The sequence below is a fragment of the Epinephelus fuscoguttatus genome, linkage group LG21 (genome assembly GCF_011397635.1).
Source record: "Epinephelus fuscoguttatus linkage group LG21, E.fuscoguttatus.final_Chr_v1".
Taxonomy (NCBI): domain Eukaryota; kingdom Metazoa; phylum Chordata; class Actinopteri; order Perciformes; family Serranidae; genus Epinephelus; species Epinephelus fuscoguttatus.
Window position 1 is genome coordinate 1,254,006 of NC_064772.1, and position 24,775 is coordinate 1,278,780.

At 41.7% G+C, this 24,775-nt stretch overlaps 1 protein-coding gene across 2 annotated transcripts in view; it reads left to right on the forward strand.

The window, feature by feature from the left end:
* alg14 (ALG14 UDP-N-acetylglucosaminyltransferase subunit) overlaps window positions 1–23,915 on the forward strand; it is a 96,898-nt gene extending 72,983 nt beyond the window's left edge. For both annotated transcript variants that reach the window (XM_049565839.1, XM_049565838.1), the window contains exon 4: window positions 18,373–23,915. In XM_049565839.1, the coding sequence (XP_049421796.1) occupies window positions 18,373–18,603 (231 nt within the window). In that variant the 3' untranslated portion in view covers window positions 18,604–23,915. The remainder of the gene's footprint in view (window positions 1–18,372) is intronic.
* Window positions 23,916–24,775: the final 860 nt, after the last annotated feature.

The following is a 24,775-nucleotide window of genomic DNA, read 5'->3' on the forward strand; positions in this document are numbered from 1 at the left end:
CTAATTTCCATCATGACTGCCCAGTAGTACCTGAACAGCCGAGCCATGGCAGCACACCGGTATGTGACGTGTCAGAGGAGAAACGAGCCGTTCACATTTCTCTCTTTGTGGCAGGTAACGGTCCACAAACCTCAGCGAACTTAAGGGACTGTTCTTTACTTATGGAGGGACTGTTCTTTACTTGTCAGGGGAGGAGGGTGGCTGGTTGATTTTTATTTTGTTTATTTATTTTATTTTGATCTCCCCTATGTTAATCACTTATTGATGCTGTTTTTGAAGTATGAATAAGTCAATAAGTAATTTATTCCTTTGCAATATCATTGATGTATTATAGAAAAGTGATCTTTTTATAAATGACAAAAGGCACATCTGCCTCATTTTTGCTGTGGTATCGTGATACTACTCAGAACCGTGATACTTTCACTGGTATTATACCGTGGGTCCCAATTTTGGTACTGTGACAACACTAGATGTCACAACCATTCCATTTGGAGTTGCGCAGTGAGGCAGCTCGGGTGCCGCTTAAAAAAGTGTTCCCCCACTTTTGGGAGTGAGGGAACACTGCTCTCTCAGAGGCCCAAAGTGTTCCCCTACTTCTAATTTTACAAATTAAGCACTGCCTGTCATGCATGCATAATTAGGCTACAGTTGTCTGGGTGTGCAAAGGTGAAGTGGCTGGTCTTGTCATACAAAGTTTGATGTTGTGTCAACTGGACAATATGGAGATATTTGCATCTTGAAAGCTGGACTACAAGTCTGGATAGAAAGGGAGAGACACAAGCAAGCCTAAGACGTGGTAAGATACGATATTCCTAACTATATGCAGTGACTGATAACAAGATCTGTATAATGGATTGTAAAGAAATTTGTCAAGCTTTTATTTTGTAGACAATTAATCTGGATGTATAGCATGATGGGATGACAGCACAATGATGTGTGTGGTATCACTGGAAAGCTCTGCTCCTAGGACCCTGCATTCGCGAGTAATCCATCCAAGAGTAATGTGTGTGCAAAGCTGTATGAAAGCTGTGTTATACATAATTTTAGTGTAACTTTATCATTGTTTTTCGTTGTGAAAACATTGGACTACCAATGAGTGCTTGCTCGCTTGTCAGAAAGCTACAATTCTGCTGTTTCACGTGATATGCGTGGCTTCTCAATAGAAAATCAATAGAGAAGAACAGGTGTGAATTTGGATGCACTATCTGTCATTCGGGCCCATAGAGTTAAAGATGGAAGTCTTATCCCTGGTCTTGCCTGGAGACATTGTGTTTACTGCAGATCCTACAGCCCTCCTCAGTTCCTGGATACCCGGAAGAGTTCTACAGACTTATCCAGACAGGAAAGGACTGGTGCATTCTGCACGAGTGCAAACCAAAACCAGCATACTGGACAGACCAGTGACCAAACTTTGTCTTCTGCAAGAAGCTGCAACATGAGTTGTAATTACACACATATTACTGGTGACCTCTGACCCATAAAGGAGTTTTGGATTATGGATTCCTATCAATCAATCAATCAATCAATCAATCAATCAATCAATTTTATTTATAAAGCCCAGTGTCATAAATCACAATTTGCCTCACAGGGCTTTATAGCACAGAGAGAGAGAGAGAGAGAGAGAGAGAGAAAATCTGACCAAACACCAGAGCACAGTACGTTTTTTCAGAGCCCACATGTCGGTGAAATCCTCCACACTGTTTGTCAGTTTAAAGAAACAGAAATCAGTTTTTAGTCTGGCCTTTTATCATGCGAACAAAAATGATCTTTGCATCAACATCTGAAGAACTCTCAAGTTTGTTTCTCCTGCTGAGATAAATAGACATTTTTGCCTGACCCAGCAGGAAGTTAAACAGTTGACATTTTGTCCTGTTTTTCCTGTTGTATCTGTAACCGAGGATGAACATTTGATGAGAGAAAACCTCTCCAAACAAAGCAAACACCTGGACCAGAAACTGGAACAGAGAAACCAGTCTACTGCACTCTAAGAAGCAATGAAAAACTGTTTCTCTCTGTGAGCAGAAGGGACAGGTGTCAACAACATTTGGATTTATCACAGAAACAAAAGAATGAATAGCGACAATACCATGTAGAAGCCTCCACTGTAAATCCCGAGCCCTTCTAGTTAACGGTGGTTTGTACAGTGCTCTCCACTCAGGCCTCTGAGCCTCCGTCAGGTTTAAATGAGCTCTCCATGGAGTGTCTACTCGATCTTTAAGTTTGTTCTGGTTTAACACTTTAACACATAAATAATACATTGTTTTACCTACCATAGAACTCAGTTTATAGTCAACACCTGGATTCAGTTTGAGCAGAAAACCAACATCACATTTAAACTCTGGAACAATGTTCACCTGGGGGAAAGAATCAGAGCCATCAGGCTGTAACAGTCCATGATTAAAGGCAGCAGTCAGGGACCGCTCTTTAGGACTGAGCTGCTGTTTCCAGCCTCTCAGCAGGAGGCTGGCCACCCTGACAGACCTGATCCCCAGGTATGAGACCAGAGCAGCAGCATTGTCCAGATTAGGGCCACACACCTCCATCAGCTGGCCCAGAGTGAAGATGTGAGCCTTACAGAGTCTCTGAAGCAGGGACGGCCCCGCCGCCCACTGCAGACGCGTCCCATACACGACTGGTTCTTTAAGAAGCCAGAACAAAGAGCCACAGTCCTTCAGCCTGCCTCTCCTTCTTGAAGAGTCCCCACACTTTAAACAGTCCCTTGTAAAAGGTGGGGAAATAATCCAATTTAAATCCACTCAGGTCCATGAGAAACCAGGACTCTGCCAGACCCAGCCCTCCACAGAGTTTCAGTAACGCACAAGCAACGGGCCTCCAGACCAGGTCCACTGGTCCAGTTAGGAGTCTTTGAGCGAACTGGAGCCTGAAGGCAGCTCCTCTGCTCACCAGGTGGACAAGTCCTTGTCCTCCCTCCTCCTTGGGCAGAAAGAGGACACTCTGTGGGGCCCAGTGCAGGCGGTCCCAGAAGAAGTCCACCAAACATGCTTGCATTCGGGACAGCAAGTTCTGAGGAGGGTCCACACACGCCAGCCTGTGCCACAACATAGAAGACACCAAATTATTAATAATCAGGAATCGACCTCTAAAAGACAGCTTGGGTAGTATCCATTTCTACTTTTTAAGTCGACCCTCGACTTTCTCCAGGACATTGTCCCAGTTTTTAGACAGAAAGGTCTCATCTCCCAGGTACACTCCCAGATATTTAAACCCTCCTCTCTTCCACACCAGGCCTCCAGGTAAAACCAGCCTAGTGATCAGTCCTTTACCCACGGCTAAGGCTTCACTTTTCCCCCAGTTCACTTTGGCAGAGGACAGTTTACCAAAATGACACACAGTTTCATTTAAAACATTAACATCATGTTGGTTTTTAACAATACAAATAAGATCATCAGCATAAGCTGAAAATTTAACACTATTCACAGATCCAGGAAAAGAGAAACCAGACAACTGTAACCTTAATTTGTGCAGGAATGGCTCTATGGCCCGAGAGTACAGCATACCTGACAGAGAACAGCCCTGCCTAACACCCCTCTGAACCTTGGAAGGAGCACTCAGACCACCATTAACCTTCAGTACACTCTCAATATCACTATACAAGACCTGAATCTGGGCTATGAGACCAGAGCTGAACCCAAATGCCTGCAGCGTCTGCCACAAGTGCTGGTGTTCAACCCGGTCAAAAGCCTTTTCTTGATCCAGAGAAATCAGACCAAGCTCACTGCCCAAAGAACCAGAGAGGTCCAAAATGTCCCGAATTAGAGCGATGTTGTCAGTTATCAGTCTGCTGGGTACACAGTAGGTCTGGTCTATATGGATGACATGCTCCATCACCTTCCTCAGTCTTGTTGCCAACACTTTGGATAGAAGTTTGTAGTCTGTGCACAGTAGGGACATGGGACGCCAGTTCTTAATGTCCTGTAGGTCTCCTTTCTTAGGGAGGAGTGTGAGGACAGCCCCCCTACAGCTCAGAGGGAGCCTCCCTTTACTCAGACTGTGTCTGAGAACAAACAACAGATCATCACCAACAACAGGCCAGAAAACTTTATAAAAGTCTGCAGGGAGGCCATCTATCCCAGGAGCCTTCCCGCTCTGCAGGCTCTGCAGGGCCTCCTGCAGCTCCTGAGCAGAGAGCTGTGCCTCCAGCTCAGCGTTGTCCTCTTCAGGGACCTGAGGAAGGCCTTCATAGAAGGACTGAGCCACCTCAGGGTCCTCCTGGAACTCTGTCTTATAGAGGTTCTCATAAAAACCAACAGCACACTGCTGAATGTCCGCTGACTCCTGCAGCAGCTGCCCAGTGTCAGACCTGAGGGAGTGAATCAGCCTCCTCTGACCATTCTTACACTCAAGACTGAAGAAGAAGTGAGAGGGAGCATCCATCTTTACAACATTCTGAAAACGTGATCTAAGAAGTGCACCCTGAGCAGAGATACCCAGCAGGTCAGACAGAGCTGATTTTTTACTTTTGAGAACTTGAATCCATTCTCGATCTCCTGTGGAGTCTGCTAAACCCTGCACCTCCACCACTTCTCTCTCCAGAGCTCTTATAGATCTGGCCATGTCCTTTGTGACATTGAGAATGTACAGTAGGCAAAGCTGTTTGATTTTGACCTTCCCCACGTCCCACCACTGCTGTAAGGAGCTGTACTCATGTTTAGTTAGTCTGTGGTTACTCCAAAAAGACCTGAACACATTCTTAAAAATGTTATCAGACAACAAGGCGCTGTTAAAATGCCAGTAAGCACTTTTACATTTGATATTTTTAATTAAGATAGAGCACTAAACCAGAGCATGGTCTGATATACCTACTGGATTAATGCAACTACCTTTAAATACACTAACATGATGCTCAAAGCTATACACCCGATCAAGTCTGGCTAAAGATAACACATTATCTGTACAGTGAGACCAGGTATACTGCCGCTGGTGTTTATGGAAAAATCTCCAAACATCACAAAGTTCAAAATGTTCAATCATTTTAGAGAGACAGCTCCTAGAAGCAGCGTGGGGCTCTGGATGGTTCCTGTCTAGTATAGGGTCTTCAGTACAATTAAAGTCTCCCCCCAGAAACAGGTACTCTTCACTGCTACAGTTACTGAGAACATCTTTTAACACATCTAAAAACAATATTCTCTCGGAGCATAGACATTTATAAATACAACTTTGACTTTTTCAAATTCGGCTGTGAGCTTTAACAGTCGACCAGGAACAACTTCTTCTACAGAGAAGGAAGAAGGTAAGAAATCTGCATAGAAGAGGATTCCCACTCCCCACTAGTGTTACTTTTATGGCTGAGAATAACCTCCCCACCCCATTCCCTCTTCCAGTCAGACTCATTATCAAGAGAACTGTGTGTCTCCTGCAGGAAGGTGACATTTAAGTTTTTACTCTTAATCAGAGTAAAAAGAGAAGCTCTTTTAGTGTCTTCTCTGGCACTGTTAATGTTTAAGGAGCCCAGCTTTATCTCACACATAATAATTATCAAGCTGAATCCTTACCAGCACAGAGAAAGGAAGAGGGACCAGAGAAGGCTCTTAGTCATCACTAGCTATCTGGTCCCGAACTTTAACCAGAAATTTCCTCAGCCGGAAGATTTCCGGATCAGTGAAAGAAGGCTGCCCGAGGTTTCTGGTGTTTTTCATATAAAAACGGACAGAATCATAAAAGAGCTGCAAATCAGGAAAATGATCCTCCACTTTAACACCCCTTCTGCCTTTGGTTTGAGTCAGGAAGGTTCGAACTCTCTGGAAAGAGTAGCCACTCTGGATTTCATCCTGTATGCTCTCATCATCATCATCATCATCATCATCATCTCTCTGCAGTGTACTCTGTGTATTCTCCTCTAACTGAGAGGAGGAACACTGCAAATCTGTTTTAGACACTTCAGTAGTTTTAGCGCTGCTCTCTTTAGTTTCTGAATTTTTCCTTTTAACAGCAAGTTTCAGCAGCTCATCATCCAACACAGATTCTTCATCTAGAACAGACTCAGCCACTCTGGTTGCAGTGTGACCAGTCTGTTCTTTTCCATCCTGCTGACTCTGAACATCATCAGCATCATCAAACATTTCATCATTTTCATCATTTCCTGTCCCATTTTCACCCCTGTCTGTGTTCATCTGGATGTTGTTCTGTGCATCAGCATTATGTGAGCTGTTATTTTGCGTGTTTTGTGTGACCTGTATGTTGTTTTCTGTATCCTTCTGTGTTTTCTGTGTCTTATCCTGCATGTTTTCTGTATCCTTCTGTGTTTTCTGTGTCTTATCCTGCATGTTTTCTGTATCCTTATGTGTTTTCTGTATGGCCCCGTGAGTATCAGTGTATGTAGCCCTCTATGCGTCAGTGCGTCCTGCGTCCTGCGCGTCCGCTGTGCCAGCCGGTTCCTCCTCTGGCTGGCACAGAGGAGGAACCCTGACGGTGATTCATTTTCTCCAGGCACATGCGGACCAAGTGTCCCTCTGCCCCACAACCAAAACATTTCAGAGCATCAGACGTGACATGAACAGTATAATCAAAGTCATCGATACGGAAAACGAAAGCTAAATTCAGCTGCTCATTGTCTTTCAGAATCATAAAGACTTGTCTTCTGAAAGACATGACGTGCTTCAGGTGTGGTGACTTACACTCAAGGGGGATCATTTTTATCGGGGACACTAGCTGCCCATGCTGGGCTAACTCCTTCGCTATCATTTCATTCCTCAGAAAAGGGGGCACATTTGAAATAACAACTTTTTTAGCAGGGTTAACCAAAGAAAAAACCGGAGTCAGTGATCCCTGGATCACGACTCCACTTTCAATCAGCTGATGAGCTTTTTCAATGCTGTCAACAAAAATAACAACAGCGCTATTCATATGAGAGGCAGATTTAACACTGCCATAGCCAACAACGGCACCCACAGCCAAACTACACTCCTCTACTAAAACACCAGCACCTGGAGAAAGTTTGACAGCATGACGGCAAGTCAGCTTCTCCAACCCGGAGACACCACGCACGGCGGCAGCCGCCAAACAAACAACAAAAACTTCACAAAAGAAGACTCAAACCAACTCTGATGACAGAGAAAGTTTACGCCAAAACATCCGCTGACAGTCAGTGGAAGAGAGAAAGCAAAAAGGGCTTGAAAAAACTTACACACGATCTCCGAAGCACTCACCCTGTCACTCTCAGTACACGGAGAGAGAGAGAGAGAGAGAGAGCCTGCATTCTCCGAGCACAGTGTTTCAAATGATTTGTTGGCTCTATTATGTAAATATGTACTGAACTGTTTATGTCCTCCTGCCATTAACAATTAGGGGCCGGTACGTTGGAGCCATTTATGTTTTTATAATATAGGTGACCATATGCATGTATATGCAGTTTTTGTGTTCAAACACACGGTGGAACATGAGCACAGGAAGTGCATATAGGTAAAGTCCAGGGGCCTCATGTATAAAGGGTGCGTATGCACAAAAACGTGGCGTACGTCCTTTTCCACGGCGAAGTTCAGATGTATGAAGAGTGAAATGAACGTGGAAATGTGCGGTGCCTCACACCAACTTCATGGCTGGTGTACGCACGTTTCTACAGCTGTTGATCCTTTGGCGACACTTAGAGGTGATGCTGGGAAACTGTTACAATAAATAAATGTGAAAACAATTAGTCCTCAAGAGTGATGTGCACATCAGAGACACATGAACAGTTAACACTGATGAACAATTAACATACCCACGTGTTTGTAATTAGATGAGTGGATATAACAGCATGCGCAAAGTGGTGCCAAAAATACCGTTAACAACAATGGCTGTTTTAGCAGTATTTGCCGCATTGGTTCCCGAGGGCAATCCTCCTGGAACTGTGCGCAGAGCTGCGGCTGACCTTGGAGCGCAATATAGCAAGGAGCCATGCGCTTCCTGTATCCATACAGGTGCTGACCACACCGGGACTCCTAGCAACACGGGCATTCCAGCAGCGAGTCATGCCAGCTGTGTGGGACGGAATTATCCGCATTTCAGCCAGGTATATCAAATTCCCATATGCAGCTGAACAGGCCAACATTAAAGCGCAATTTGCAGCGAGAGCCGGTTTTCCTAATGTTATCGGAGCTATCGACTGCACACACATTATCAAAGCGCCATCGCAGGATGAATTTGTTTTTGTCAACAGGAAGCATTTTCATTTGATCAATGTACAGATCATATGTGATGCACAAATGCAATTAACCAACATTGTAGCGAGGTGGCCTGGTTCAACGCACGATTCATAGCCTACATTCTGAGTAACAGCATGGTTGGGAACAGACTACAAGCTGGCACTGTGCGCGATGGGAGGCTTCTTGGTGAGTAAATAATTTATTCGTTTAATTGTCCTAATATTAATCCCCCGATGCGCACTGAGCATGTGCGCCCCCAAATATTATCCTGCCTTCACAGCATCAGTACTAGTCAGTGGTTAAAGTTAGTGACTTGTTGTTTTTTGCTGGTTAAACTACAGCTTCAGAGCTTTCGAACAAGCCCATGTGTGTAAAGTACTCATGTCAATAAACCCGTGCATAAAGTGCGACATTTCCTAATCAGCCTCACCTTTTCCCCGGCGCACTTCTGCATTCATTTACAACAATAGTGTGTGATCCGTCTAAGTGATGTATAAAATTAACAAATATAAACTGTAAATCCAGTTCACATAATTAATTGTCTGCTTTCAATTGACCCCAGGCGACTCTCTGTTCAAACAAGTGAGCTCCTCCTCTCCTGTCCCCCCGCCTGTTTTGGCCACACTTTGGCGCTTTACATCCACCTTAATGTCGGACCACTTCTTTTTTAATTCTGTGTGTGTACGCTTTTCTGACCCCACAGCATTGATAGCCTCACACACACTCTCCCACTCACTCCTCTTGCATTTTGTATTGATGCCAGAGGACAGTGTACCAAAAAGGACATCTTTGCGCGCCTCCACTTAAGTGAGTAGTGTTTCCAATTAGCATTCTGTGAAGATTTTTTTTTTTCCCATCTTATTCATTATTTTGTTTTAGTTTTCTGATCATGCAGAGAGGGGAATCTCAGGTGCAGGACCCATTTAAATATGTTTTGCATATTTAAATGGGGGCGTGGACAGGGAGGGGCCGGGTGCTCCAACATGTGCGCTCAATTCCACGTTGATTGGGATGTATGAAGGAAATGTGCTTGGATTCATTTGTACGCACAGATTCATACATCTGGATATTTTTGTGCGTACAACGATTTCTGGATTTAAGCGTACGTCATGTTTCAGTAGGAAATCCACGCAAGTCTTTGTACATGAGGCCTCAGATGAGGAGCTACAGGTGTGTGAAGGGGAAGCAAACAGTTTTTTGACCATGTCAGTGTGGCAGCTTGTTAGCCTGGCGGCGTTACCTCTGATGAACTGAAATTGATGAATGGAAACTTACCTGTGATGATACAGACTAAGCTGTTTTTTTCTACCTGTGCTACGGTGAGCAAGTGCACCTACTGTGAATAAATGGCACTGCACTCAAAGATACACAGTTATGTAGGGCCTCCATGTGTATGTGTGTGTGTGTATGTGCATGAGTGTGTGTATTTGAGTGTGTATTTTTACAGCTGACAAGGAAGAGTTAGATTTTAGTTTGTTATATAATAGGTTTTTTTTATTTATGTGAATTCTTGAGGATATTTAAAAAGTAACTAGATTTGTAAATTACCCACACACAAAAAAAGATATTTTAGTAAATCTAACCAACTGGCAGTACCTCTGCAGCCTCACTACATGGCAATCTGAGGCCCATCAGTGGAGATGGAGATCTAAACTCTTCTGCAAAGACTTCGTATTCACTGCACCCAGAGGGAGCATAAGACCAAGTGGTGAAATCTACTGATGTTTATGGCAGACTCTTTTCTTTTATTTACTGCACAGCAAAAAAAATGTAAACTGAGCACCTAATTTTACCAGTTAAAAGTTAAAGATTTGCTTACATCTGCAGCTACATGAAGCACTTCATTTTGCAGTTGTAAAGTGACTGTTGTTCATCTGTGCTTGGACTGTAAGAATGATTGAACTGTTCTGCTTGTTCTAGTTTCCAGAGTAGTGTGGAGAGGATATTACTGCTGTGTCTGAATTGTGAGCTTAATGATGACTTCTCCAGACTCCAGAGTAGCACTCACTGGTTTCCTGTTAACTTAAACTTCCTCAGCTTCCTTCAGCTCTGAAGCCACTATTTATCCCAGCCCCCTCCCCCTCGCTCTGTGAGTCTCACTGAGCTCCCTTCACTGCTGCCACTGACTCACACATATACTCTGTTTGCCTTTTTCATCTTCATACTACTTACCACAGTTCATCAGCAGAGTTGGGTATAACGTGTTACAAAGTAACGCGTTCGAGTACTTTGATTACTTTTTGCAGTAACGAGTAACCTAATGCGTTAGTTTGCTGTTTGAGTAATCACTTGAGTACATTTTCAAACAAGCCATCAGTTACTTCCGTTACTTTTAAAACACTGGTCCTTCAGCTCCGAAACAGCAATGACTGTCTTTTGGCTCTAATAACGGAGATAACGTTAAACCTATCAGTCCGAAAGAAGCCACGAAGCTTGTGGCTAGCTACGTGGTAGAAGAAATGCTGCCGTTGTTTACGGTGCAGTCTAAAAAAAGATGGAGGAGGACTCGCTGACAGACAGGACAGACTCAGGACTTGCATTATGCGTGGTACACACTACACAACTTTTCTGCCCGTTCCAACAGTCACTATGTCACATTACACAATTGTGGAGTCATAAAATCATGCCGTGACGTGACCGACAGACATGACACACTACACGATGGTACTCACCAATTATCCCCAGTCGTCTTTCACGGCGTGTGTGATGTCATCCGGTTATTCTTGTCTTATTTTTATTACTTTTACTATTATTTCAGTCACTGTGTCTGTGCCAGCCGAAATGTTGTTGTAGTCACCTAAAAAAAGTAAGTAAAAAAGTGCCGCGCGTAAACATTCAAGCTACTGTATCCTCCACAACAAGTTCCTACAAATGTTTCACAATAAAAGCCTATTTAGAAAATGGAGGGATTTTCTCAGCCGAGGTCATAAGGGGCTTTTAGTTTGAAACAAGTTCATGAAATGTTGAGTTTGAAATGACGGCGCGATATGTTAACTTTATGAAGACAACGGGAGCAGATAAAAAGTAAGAATATAAAGATACAGAGGGATTAATAAATAACGGAATGTCTATAATGTAGTCTGTTTCAAATGAAGCTAGTAGCCTCTGCAGTTGTGGTGAGTAAAAGCCCCGCCACTATTTTTTAATGTTATTACTTTATGTCCGACCGTGAGGACGTAACATTGTTTGCTAGCTTGATGCTAATGACAGTAACGTTACTCACCGGGTTGACAAAGTGCCTCTGCTGTTTCACACCATCATTTCCCCCTTTTACTCTGTGTGGTAACATTCCTAGAGGAAATATTAAAAACGCTGGGGTGTTGTTGTCATACAGTTGTCTATGGCAGCAGATCGTTCTGTGTTTTTACTGGTCAAAGTGACGGCTGTGATGGGAGAATTGGATCTCAGTGAAGGGCAAGTAGTCCATAATAGAGACAAAAAAATGTAGGCTTAGCGCCCTGTGGTCCGTTGCCCAATAGGAAATGTAGAATACTCAAAAGTACTTTAAAATTTATTGAGTTACTTTTCTCAGGGGGTAACATTGGAAGTACTTTAAAATTTATTGAGTTATTTTACTCAGGGAGTAATGCAGTAAAGTAACTGGTTACTTAAAAAAAAGTAACGCAGTAAAGTACTTTAATTACTTTTAAAGTAACCCTTACCCAACTCTGTTTATCAGTCTGAGTGTTGTACATGTTCTGCTGTACATGTTCATGCTCAGTTATGTTACGGGGGGCAGCAGTATGCCAAAGCTCCATCCAGTCTGTCAATTCAAAAGATACGAATCATGCCGTCTGCAGCTGCGCTTATGTCTTTTGCTTGGGGCTTTAGGCATCTTTCTGAGATTGTCTACAGCCAAACGGAGAGATGTACGAAAAAGAAGACTTTTCCGACACGTGGGAATACTGGTGAATCAGATTCAGGTATGTAGGTTAGATTGCAAAAATGTAACGTTATTGTTGTAAATTAGTTTGCGTAGCAAACAATTTATTAACGTTAGTATAATGGAAATGTGTATTAATCATTAGCGGCAAGGCCTTGTATGATGATCTGTGTGCATGTCTAATAGAAAACTACACATGCATTGTATCAAACGTGAGTCTGTTTGTCTGTGTGTTTGTAGGTTTGGGGGATGGGAATTACGAATACAGTTGTTTTGGGGGATGGGGGGAAATGCTTTCATGTTTTCTGCAGTTTCACCCAGTAAAAACTTTCATGTTAACGTTTCAGATTTGACATACTACGCCGTACTGCAGGCTGAATCAGGACGTGCCATTACTGCGTTTGTGGTTTAATGTAGAGGCTGCACCAGGTCTTCCGCCTTACCAGAAGAGCCATGCAGGGTTTGCAGAGACTTCTGCAGAGGGAACAGGACCATGGCTGGGGCCATCAACTGGAGGTCCTGATATATGTGTACTGGCTGACTCATGGACTTTCCTATCGGGTTGTTGCAAGCGTCTTCAGGGTGCCAAAATCCACTGTTCACCAGGTAGTCCACAGAGTTGCACGACTGATATGGAAGAACCTGAAGCTAGCCATCCGTTTCCTACAGCCAGGAGAGCTACATTCAGTTGGAGAAGGATTCGGACAGCTTTCAGGAACCCCTGTATTAAACTGTGTTGTGGGTGCAATAGATGGCTGCCATTTTAGAATCAAACCTTCCTCATTGCACAGAATTGACTATTTAAAGCAGCTGTGTGGAACTTTTTACCATTTATAAAACTGTCCCTAGTTCGTATCACCCCCCCCCCTTGAAGATCCGCATATTTATTTGAACCCAACAGCGACAAAAAAGCCTTTCTTTATATGGCTATTTAGCGTAGCCTGGCTCGGGTCAGACATGGTGGAAGTCAGCAAACCAGAATACGGCACCTGGAGGCAGAAGTAAGTCTGCAAGCCTGCAGCGGCCTGCAGCTATTAAACCACAGAAGAAGAAGGAGCCGTGTTTACAAGTGTTCTTCGAGTAAGCGGTACGCAACGGGCATTGCTGAACACATAACACATAACACTTTTACCAGAGATGTATCTATAAGGACTTGGTTGTACTTTTGATGTCACGGTGGATAACTAAGGAGCACCATCTAAAAGAAAAAGAAGAAGAACAGAAGAACAGAAGAAGGCTAAACAAGACAATGATAGGGCTCGAGCCAAAACGTGTGTAAACTTCAGTTGGGCATTCACCAAGTGGAGAGAGCTGAGAGAATTGAAAGGTTTTAAAACTGATCCCGAGTTGGCCCTTTTCCTAATCGACAGGTGTGTAATTTTTATTTTTATTTAGAGAATATACAGCAACTTGTTAGATGTTGTTTCATTTCAATATATGACAACATGGAAGTTAAAAGCAAGCTGAATGTAGTTGATGTGAACCACTTTTGTCTAGTACAACAAACGCCACAAAATTATCTGTGACTGACCATGAACACAAATATACAGCAGGCAGTTGTCCTCAGTTTATAAGAAATTCAGAGCTACACCACAACATTTATCAACAGGTCTTAGGCCTACTTTACTACTAACTTGTGTGTAACGTTATCATGTTAGCATGTTTCCACTAATTACTTGGACTGACCTGATGTTAGTAATGTTAGCTTTGCCAGCGAAGGCTGCAGGTAACAGCTTTGCTGTGTTAGGATTAGATCAGAACAGAAACACGACAGGAGAATTTACTGAGTAATTTTGCTGTTTCTACTAATTACTTGGACTGACCTGACGTTAGTAACGTTTGCTTTGCAAGCGAAGGCTGCAGGTAACAGCTTTGCTGTGTTGTCTCGCTCTCCAAAACAAATGCATGCGGTAATTCCCCGTTGCAATCGAGATTTTATGAATGAAGCCGAATGCCGGCTGCAGTCGGAATTTTACGAAACCAGGCTGTGGGTGTCATACCACTTCGACCAAAGGGGCCACTATAATTAACGAAAACGTAAAGTTCCACACACCTGATTTAAATTACAAAGGTTTTTTTTCCATCAACATGCAAGCCATCTGTGACTATAACGGAAAGTTTTTAGACATTTTTGTGGGCTACCCAGGGTCAGTTCATGACACCCAGATCATGAAGAACAGCACATTTTATAAGAAACAACAGTACCCACCTACGGGATACATCATACTTGGAGATGGAGGCTATACATGTTTGGACAAACCTATTACCTAATATCGCCTTACAAAGAGCCTATTAGGGGACCCACACCGTCCCGCTTCAATTACCACCATTCCCGGGGCCGCAGCATAATCGAAAAGGGCTTTCGGTGTGATGAAGACACGATGGAGGTCTATCCTTTTCAAGGCCTTGGAGGTTAAGCCCAGTTTTTCACCTGTGGTCATCACTACCTGTGCCTTTCTGCACAGTGTGTGTTTGGACAATAGGGACATGCTTGAGCCAGACAACAATGTTGCACAGGAAATCTCTGATCCACAACCACCCTGTGATGCCCTAGGAGCAAATGAAACCTCGGGAAATGCTACTAGGGACAGACTGGCTGCTTCAATCACAGGCCAAGTGCAGGGCCCATAGTAACGGCTGTCTGTGATCCTGATATTGATGTATGTATTTTGTATATAGTTTGTACTGTGCCTTTTTTAAAACATGTTTTGTTAATACTTCATATTTTGTTTTTCACTTTTGTCTAATAAATCTTTTTCTTAAAATGTATCATGACTGTGGTTTTTATCTTCTATATCATGCTTATATTTCAACTACCTATGTGGGAAAATATAACATTATAAATTACATAAAGTATACTCACAATCTGAACTATTTACTTTTTTATTAAATAGTTTACAAAAATAATTTGTCAGGAACAATACAAAAACAATGAGGTAGTGCAAAACAGCAGAGAGCAGCAGCTAAATACAAAAAATTTACAAAAATAGTTTGTCAGGAACAATAAAAAAAGAATGAGGTAGTGCAGAACAGCAGCTAAATTGAGAAATTACATTTTGTCGACCATCTTTTCAAAGAGGCCGAGGAAGCGCTCAGTCTTCGCCTCGCTCTCCTCGTGGCGCTTCTGCTCCCTCTCACTCTCATTCTTTGAAAAATCTATTACGGGATTGTTTTTCTTTTTCTTTGGCGAAGGGGCATCAGAGGTGGACAGACCATCAGCAGCGGTAGTTGTTGCGGTGGAGGGACCACCAACAATCTCCTGATAAAAATAGCCAGGTGACATGGACATGAGTCACATATAGACAAAAAAACATGCAATGTGATTGTTGCTAGTTTTCAAAAATTACCTCTAATATAGCTGTAGGGTCCCCTTCTGCAGTGAAGGACACCACCACCAGAGGAGGGTCGATTGACAGCCTCCCACCCAGAACCTCATGCATTTCCTGGAAATACTTCCAGGTGTACTCTCCTCCGTCCGTACCCGACCCAGTTTTGGGATTCTTCAGATCCTGACACACACACATACACACTTACAAATACTGACAGGAACAGAGAAATCAAACAGCTCGCACACTGCAGGGCTCCAATGCTCAGTCGAAATTTATTCAGGTAAATAACGTTTCGAGCGTCAGGCTCTTCATCAGACTTTTTTTAGACAAAGGGTGCCGCCATCTCAAATACACACATGACGTGGTCACATGATGCAATGATACGTTACAGGCCCAGAGAAAAAGGAGGAAAAACAATGACCTCCTGTTAGAGATGTCCGACATAGTATAGATAACATGCAAAAAATAGACATGAAAAAAATAGAAGACAAGATGATAAGTACATGTGCCAGCGTGTACACACAGACACACACAGCCCCTGTCTGTGAATGCACAATAGAACATATACAAATCAGCAGACCCACACATACACAGCAATAGTGTACGGACACCAGTGCTGTACACTAGAGATACATCACATCACAAACACAAGCTTGGAGCATCAGTGTGAATATATGCAAAATACCACATACAAGGATGCCGCTGGAAAAATATTTAAAGATAACTCTCTTAAAAAGGCACATCAGAGTCAGGCTATTCTATTTTTTTCTATTTCTTTCTATTTTTTGCATGTTGATTTTTCTATGTGTTATCTATATTATGTCGGACATCTCTGACAGGAGGTCATTGTTTTCCCTCCTTTTTCCTCTGGGCCTGTAACGTATTATTGCATCATGTGACCATGTCATGTGTGTATTTAAGATGGTGGCACCCTTTGTCTAAAAAAAAAAAAAAAAAAAAAAAAGTCTGATGAAGAGCCTGACTTTCGAAACATTACTTACCTGAATAAATTTCGACTGAGCATTGGAGCCCTGCAGTGTGCGAGCTGTTTGATTTCTTTGTTGTTTGCATCGTTTTCGGCTCAGCACCTGCCCTTCTTCCGGTTTGGATGTGTGTGTGTTTTTCTTTGTTTGAAATACTGACAGGAACAAATAATACATTATAAGGATAGGTGTTTCACATTACCTTATATCTCGTTTTGAGGTTCTCCCATTTTTTTGCGACCTGTTGGGGTCCCACAATTCCCTCCAAGCCAGCCTCTTTGATGAATTGGCTGTGTAATAAAAAAAAAACAAACAAACAAAAAACGAAGGTTATGACTGAATGTTGAAAAATATGTAATTGCCATCTAATAGACCTGTTTATGAAATGTTCATACTAATGTACATACATACAAACAGAATGTTTGGTCACTAGGGCAACAGTTGCTTTTGTGACTGAGAATTATGTTATGAATATGAACAGTTCACGGCCCAAATTACTCACTCCCATAATTTCTTTGGAGCCTGCTTGCACTTAGTGAACTTGTCCTCATTGCTGGCCCTGAAATGGATCAGGGTCCGTGTTTTATCTGGTGGCCCTGAAATGAAACAGGGATAACAGTAATTAGTTTCTTTTATTTTTGATCTTTACGGGTTACCTGTCAGATATTCGTTAATCTTTTCATGCAAAGTATTATCACAATAAATACTGTCGTCACAAGCAGAGCCGGTGTGACCGTGTTATCTGGTGATTTTCAGCCACGTTAACGTTTCATTCTTTGGATTAGCAGTTGATATTCAACCAAATAACGTGTAACACAACTACCGACGTAACTTATTCAGCTAACTTATGCTAGTTAACCGAAACACCAGCTTTAACCTGCAGCTGCGGCTACAGTAGATGACACCGTCCGGTCATCTTACAGAAATGACGGTGCAAACATTTCACGTATATTGATAAAACTTAACAACATTACCACTGAGAAAAAATATATTTCGTAACGTTAACTGAACAACAGCTAACGTTATGGCTTGTGTGCACCGTGACGGCTAACATTAACGTTACTATCAATCGTTAGTGAAAAAATGTGTTCGTGTTTACGTTACGAAGAGGTCTAAAAACCATAAAATGAAATTTAACTAAGATATTACAATGCCCACCATAATTTCATAATTTTTAAACTCATATTTGCAAGGAAAACACTCACAGTTATAACTCTCCTTTTTACCGCTTTCCGACGCCATCTTGCTTTGAATGGAACGGACTCAGCTGATTTCGGCTGGGCTCGGCCGATGATGCGCAAGGGATTCTGGGATAGCACTCATTGCCAAATGTGGTGCTGGAAAATCTCATAAGTAAGGGACATACAGCCCTTAATCTTCAGGAATTAGGAATTGGGATTGATGTTTAAGTTAAGTTTAATTTTGATAGTCATGACTTTTGATAGATATTTGACTTTCCACATACCATTTTGCAAGTATAATAAAAATAAAGCTTATTTTAACACACTTTGATACAACAGTAGTTATCATTGTTCATACTATGACGAGACACAGACCAGTAACTATCAACCTGTGATCTCCAAACTAGAAAAAAGGTAAACTATAGAGAGTTTGTATCTACAATAGGCACAAACACATTAACACAGAGATATTTCAACATGCACTTTTCTGTTGTTTAGAGATTACAGTGCCTGGATGTCTGTTTTCTACAGACAGCCCAACACAGGTGCAAATGAAGACCTTGACCATTGGACCGTACACCCGTCCTTCTCATAGAAAACAGGAAAAACTACATGTATTGATGAAAACAAATCAGCCTACAGTCCTTGTCTGTATACTCGACACATAAGGATTAAACAGATATTGATTTTTATACAGCAAACACATATCACCCTAAATTTTTCTTTTAACCACTTTCTGTCATGTGCCATTATAGTTCTGTCAAAGTTGTTGTGCACAGCCAAACTGAGTATGTGTCACTTCCTGGGAATGTGCTTATCCCTCTCCCTGCTGTGTGTGTGTGTCTGTTGTTTCAGGTGCTGTGTAATGGCCCAGGGACCTGCGTTCCCCTGTGTGTGGCAGGACTGCTGCTTGGAATTCTGGGAATGAAGAAAGTCCTGATAGTTTACGTCGAAAGCATTTGCCGGGTGCAGACACTGTCACTCACTGGAAAGATCCTGTACCCAATATCAGACTACTTCTTTGTGCAGTGGCCCTGTCTGAGAGACAAATACCCCAAATCCATTTTCCTTGGAAGAATAGTGTGAAAATACAAATGTCGGATTAAAATATGTAATGTTTGTTGTAATGGTCATGAACACATGCTGGTTCTTTTATTTTTGAGTGATGTGATGTTGGTATAATTTAATAATTCTGTAGGTGTGAAATTTTATAGAGTGCAAAGTGTAACACCACAGTACACTTGATGTAACAGAAAACATAAGCTTCTATATAAAAAAAAAATAACCTCATATAATAGCTTAAGAAAGGACCAAAATATATTTTTTTATCTCTTAACTGAGGAGCTTCTTTCTGCTGTTGGTTGAATAAGAATTAATGGAATAGTTGCTTTGTTTTTCAGTCTGACAGAGCAGGCTTTTATTTTGATCAGTAGCCCACATCTGTCTATCAGCTTACGTTTCACTCTCACTTTACATGCAGAAATGCAGCTCTGTGTCTATTACGGAATGCTATTTGTGCAAATAATGTCATAGAAATTGTGTGGTAAGATAACATAAAAATGTGTGTTAACACATAAAGATGGTGTGTAAAGATGATGAGTGTGCTGAGCTGGTGGCAGAAAGGGACAATAGTGGTGTCAGTGTGAGTGCCAAATAAAATATAAAAAAACATTATAATGTTTATATTTCTTAACCCCTTACAATGAGTCATTATTATATCTATGAGTTTGTGATCTACATGTGGTAGAAAAAAAGTTTTGTCTCCAGTTAATTAGAATCGCAATATTTAGGTTATAATCCCTGCTGTTCATTGCTCAGTGGAGGAGTGTGTGTTAGGTTTATATGAACTGAATTATTTTAGTGGTGTAAGATAGTCAACCTCATTGTGAAAACTCATGTTTTTCAAGCATGTATTTGCCTTACTGTTCTTGATTAATAGTTGTGGAGACGTCCCTGTATAACATAATTTAATGTGGAAGTACAACCTATCAACTTGCTAGCATGCTAGCTAGCTAATGCTGTCTGCTTATTAACACATTAATAACAAAGTATATTAATTTTCACTACTGCTCATTTGAAAAAAGCCACCGCAAGAAAATGCGTTCTTTGTTTCTGTTAACTTATAGCCTATAATGTGTGTTTAGGTCGGTTCCCATCTACATTCAGGCAGGGAAAATGAAAGGCTAACATTGGGGCAGCAGTAGCTCAGTCCATAGGGACTTGGGTTGGGAACCGGAGGGTCGCCTGCTCAAGTCCCCATCCAGACCAAAATATGGAGCATGGACTGGTAGCTGGAGAGGTGCCAGTTCACCTCCTGGGCACTGCCAAGGTGCCCCTGAGCAAGGCACCGAACCCCCCAACCGCCCAGAGCGCCCGTCATGGGCAGCCCACTCTGACATCTCTCCATTTAGTGCATGTATAGGTCCAGTTTGTGCATGTGTTTGGACCTGTGTGTAATTGATAAACAGAGTCAAAAATTGAATTTCCCCTCGGCGATTAATAAAGTATATAAAGTTAAAACATTAAATTAAATTAAAATTAAATTAAAATTGGCAATGTAGCTAACATAGCTAGAGCACTAGCTATGAGCTAGAAACAAACCTTTATGATCCATCATCTGTTTAATAACATAAATAAAGAACACTTATCTTGTGGTGTTCTTCCTAAAATCAACACAATGGCCTTCAATTTAATATATATTTTTAATATATATTTATATAATTATATAATATAAATGCTGGGAGTTAAATGATAATCAGTAGACCACAAAGCTTGTCCATACTCTCCAAGTCAGAGGTGGAGGGTATCTAGTACGAGCTTAAAGGCGTAAACCTGACAGAGTTGACCTCAATAACCTTGCTAAAATGCCAAAATTTGATACACTACAGTTTAAAAAAATCATCATAACAGAGAGACGGTGTTGACAAGTTCCAGCTGTGACTGTAGGAATATCAACATTGTTTTTCTAAAATATTGAAAAATGTACAACTTCACAGAGGATATTTGGTAGTGCTGCATTCAGCACAGTCAGGAGGATGAAAAGTCCTCAAGGATTTTTGCTGACCATACTATTGCCTGATTATTATTATAAAAAAGTCTGATGGAGTTGACAGAGACTGAGGACACAACTTTGATAGATTTTTAAGGAAAATATTGTTTGATGTTCACTTTAGGCATTGTTTTATAAATATAGAACCATTCTTTTTATTTTTTTATGTGTAGGGAGATGTTTGCTGAATATAAAGAGTCAGGGAGACACCCAGTTGCATAGAATGATTGAACATCCTTAACATGATATGTGTAATCTTGTCCGAGTATTCTTCGTAAAACTCGATGTTAAATCCGTCCGGGCCGGCGGCTTTTCCATTAGGGAAGGAACATATTGCCCCAGCGACCTCCTCTAGCATTATTGCTCTGTTTAAGTCAGTTTGTGCTGAGGGGTTCAATTTGGGCAAGTGAAGAGAACAAAGGAATCAGAAATCAGACATTTGTGCTGTATTAGCGGTGGTCTTTGAAGTGTAGAGGTCTTCATAAAATTTGTGAAAGGATTCATTAATCTCTTTCAGGTCCGAGGAGATACCTGACTTTATCCTAATCTTATGGATTGCTTGGTTATCTTGAATGCTTCTGAGCTGATGGGCTAACAGTTTGTCTGGCTTATCAGCCAATTCAAAATGTTTTTGTCTTTGACTTTTAATAGCATTTTACTCACTTGGTGAGAAAGAATAGTGTTATATTTGAATTTAAGCTCCAAAATATTATTCAGTTTTGAGGGCGAGGGGATTGTTCTGTAGTCTCTTTCAAGGACCGAAAGCTGACCTGTAATTTCTGATAATTCCTTCAGTATGTCTTTTTTAAACTTGGCCTCGTAAGCTATGATATGGCCACGCATAACAGCTTTGAAAGTTTGCCACAGAGTGGAGTCGGTTACATCAGACGTGTCATTGTGGGATAGATAGTCTGTTAGCAGGTTAGCTATATGCTGGTGAAAGTGCATATTGTTGAGTAATAATGGGTTGAATTGCCAATCAAATGCGGGTTTTGCTCTGCCTAAGTCAATTTTTAGTTCAACAGGGCTGTGATCTGAAATTAAAATGTTATGATATAGGTTACATAAGAAGTCAATTTGGCATCTATCAGGAAATAGTCAATTCTAGTATATGATTTGTGTATGTGCGAAATTGTAGTGTATGTGGTATTAGAAGGAACTGTAGGGTGGGTGGAAAGCCTATTGGTAAAACAGTCTAATATAGCATTGAAATCTCCACCCGCGATTAAATGGGTGGTAGAGGAGTCTGGAATAAGATTAAACACTTTCCTAAAAAAAAACCTGAGTCGTCAAAATTGGGCGCATATTTGTTCAAAAACGTTACATGCCGTGAAAGAATATGACCCCTTACAATGAGATAGCGACCATTCGGTTCAGAGATGGTTGAAATATGTTCAAATGGAATGTTACAGCGTGTTAAGATGGCTACACCTCTGGCTTTAGAAGAGAATGTTGACTGATAGATTTGAGACACCCAACTACGTTTTAGCCAGGTCCATGTCATTGGTTCGACATCCCATTAGTCCGACTGTCCGCAGTGTGGAACGGCTCGCGGCGGGCGTATGGTGCGCCGCGACCGGCTTGAGGCGGAGCAGGCTCACGGCTTATGTGTTTGCCACTTTCTTTTTCATTTTAACCCACACCATGATCTTTTCCTGACCCTAACCAAGTGGTTTTTGTGCCTAAACCTAACCAGACCTTAACCACAGGGCATTATGATGATGATTTCGGAACGGACTTTGGAACAATGAGTTTAATATGGTCGGAACAATGGGATGTTGAACCAATGGGCAGTTGAACCAATGGGCAGTTCCCGTTTTAGCCTCCATTGCTCCTCGTGTTTGATATGCATTTCTTGTAAAAAAAAAAAAAAAAATGTCCCAAGATACAGATTTTAAATGTGAGAAAACCTTGCCTCTCTCTCTCTTTAAATTGATCCCTAGACCTCTGACGTTCCAGCGAGGCTGGAGAACAACTAGCAGCCATGTATAAACATTACCAGGATATTGTGACATGTGACCAATAATAATGATGCTGACACTGAATACAAGAGCAGGGAAAAGAAAAAAAAAGAAACAAAGCAGTGAAAAAAACACATTATTAATCCCTCACCCCCATCTAATGAAAACCCCCATAAACACTGGGAAACAGCTTAATAACACTACAAGGAAAAGTCCGACCAGGCTGATTTTGTAAAACAAAGAAGTTCAGCCAGCCAGAGAACACGTTTCTCGTGTATAAATAAACCAACAAAGACAGCGGAAGGAAGGAAGGAGGAGGAAACAGCAGAGAGTGTTAGTAGTTCGTCGATAGAGAGTAGTAAAAAGTTTTTTTTAGTTATAAAGTTTGCGAATGGACCACACTTACCACGCAACAGGAGAGAATGAACCCGAACCGTCATCTGCGAGGAAAAGAAGACGCAACTTCACTCCTTGTGATGCACTCTCTGCGGCGCTTTTCCTCCTGATGATATACAGTATCTCTCCAATGATGGTTGCACCGAATCCCATTCTGTGCAGCAAAATGGGAGCGGAGGATTCAACCTCTCTTCTGGCCTGCTCAGCACCCAACACATGGAGTTCCTCATCTGTATACTCCGGCTCAAACATGTATGGCTCTGGATTTGTGTCCGCTACAAGAAACTCCTCAAAATCGCGTTCAAAGTCGTCCATTGCAGCTACTATAGTCCGGAGATATTGCTAGGCTAAATAAACAACTGAGATTTGTTTACAGGCTATGCTGACAGTCAGTGTGCGGGCTGGAGATTGGTGGAGCAGAGAGGTCTCACTGTAAGTGAGTATGTGTGTATGAAGTGTGTGTGTTACGCTAGAAGAGTCAGAGTTTGGGACGGAGTCTTTTACGTGCTACCCCCTGGAGTGTTACCAGAGTTTTTGGAATGCTCAAATAAACGGGCCTTTTTCCCAAACGCTACTCTGGTTTCCTGCTTGTGAGGGATTCATTACAGTATCGTAACATAGTTTAGATTTCTAAATAAATATTCACCTCGTCGCTAGATAGACCTACTCCTGAAAAACTCGTGTCTGCACAAGGCTTTTTGTCCCTATGAGGCCATCGTCATTTAGCCGACGGGAGGGATGAGCAAGTGAGCCCTGCAATCTAGAATTTGACCACTGATGTCACTGTTTTCAACGGTTTTCAACCCATTTTACACACTGGCCCTTTAAATTAAAAAAATTCACTTTGAACGACAAAAAAGTTTTTTGAACTTAAATGTACATACTAGTTATTCCATGTGCCTCTCTCCTTCACAGAGTAAGTAAAAAATCTGATTCTGCTTAAATTTGTGGACACATGACCATTTGTTTCGACAGTTGCCTAGAAACAAGGGGTGGCACAACTCTCTAACTAAACAAAGCAAAAAAAGTAAGGAAATTTGTGTTTGGTAGATTATTTATTTATTGTAACAATGCTTCTTGGCAATAAGTCTTATACTTATGGAAAGTCAGTTTATTTCCCTTTTAAATGGTGCCACATTTGTAAGGAACATGCATTTGTGGGATGAGCAGCAGATTTCAGAGGAGCAATCTCATCTAAAATAACGGAACAATGTGAATTAAAAATGTGAACTAGAGAAGTGGCATCACTCTCATCACCAAAAAGCTGCCCTATGCTGTTGTTAAAAACAGAGGAGAATGTCATGGCAGACAGGTCATTTAACATACACGAACAAATAACACGCTTTCTGAGTGTACAATCAGTGTTAAAAGACACATTAAAGAGAATACATTCATGATCAGTCACAAGCAGCTCCTCAGAGCCGATAATGTCTAATTTTAATCCACACATGAAACCAGGTCCAGAGTGTTGCCCTTAATGTGTGTTGGCCCGCTGACATGTTTGGAAGCTAAGAAGTCACTGAATTCAGATAAAAAGGAGCCATTAACACCAGGAGGGTGATAAATTAAAACACAATAAAATGGATTAGCATGCCCAATGTTAGTCACTAAGAGTTCAAATGAGGTAAAAGTTCCAGAGCTCACTCTCCGGGAGGAGAAACAGTCCATGTGCACCATGTGTCCCCCCCACCTGTGGTCCGAGGGGCACAGATAAAAGAACATCCTGGCGGGCAGAGCTCGTTCATAAACACATATTCATCGTTCTTTTGCCAGGTCTCATAAAATCCAGATCTTTGGAAATAAATAAATCGTTCAGAATGAATGATTTGTTGGCAACAAAGCCGGCATTCAG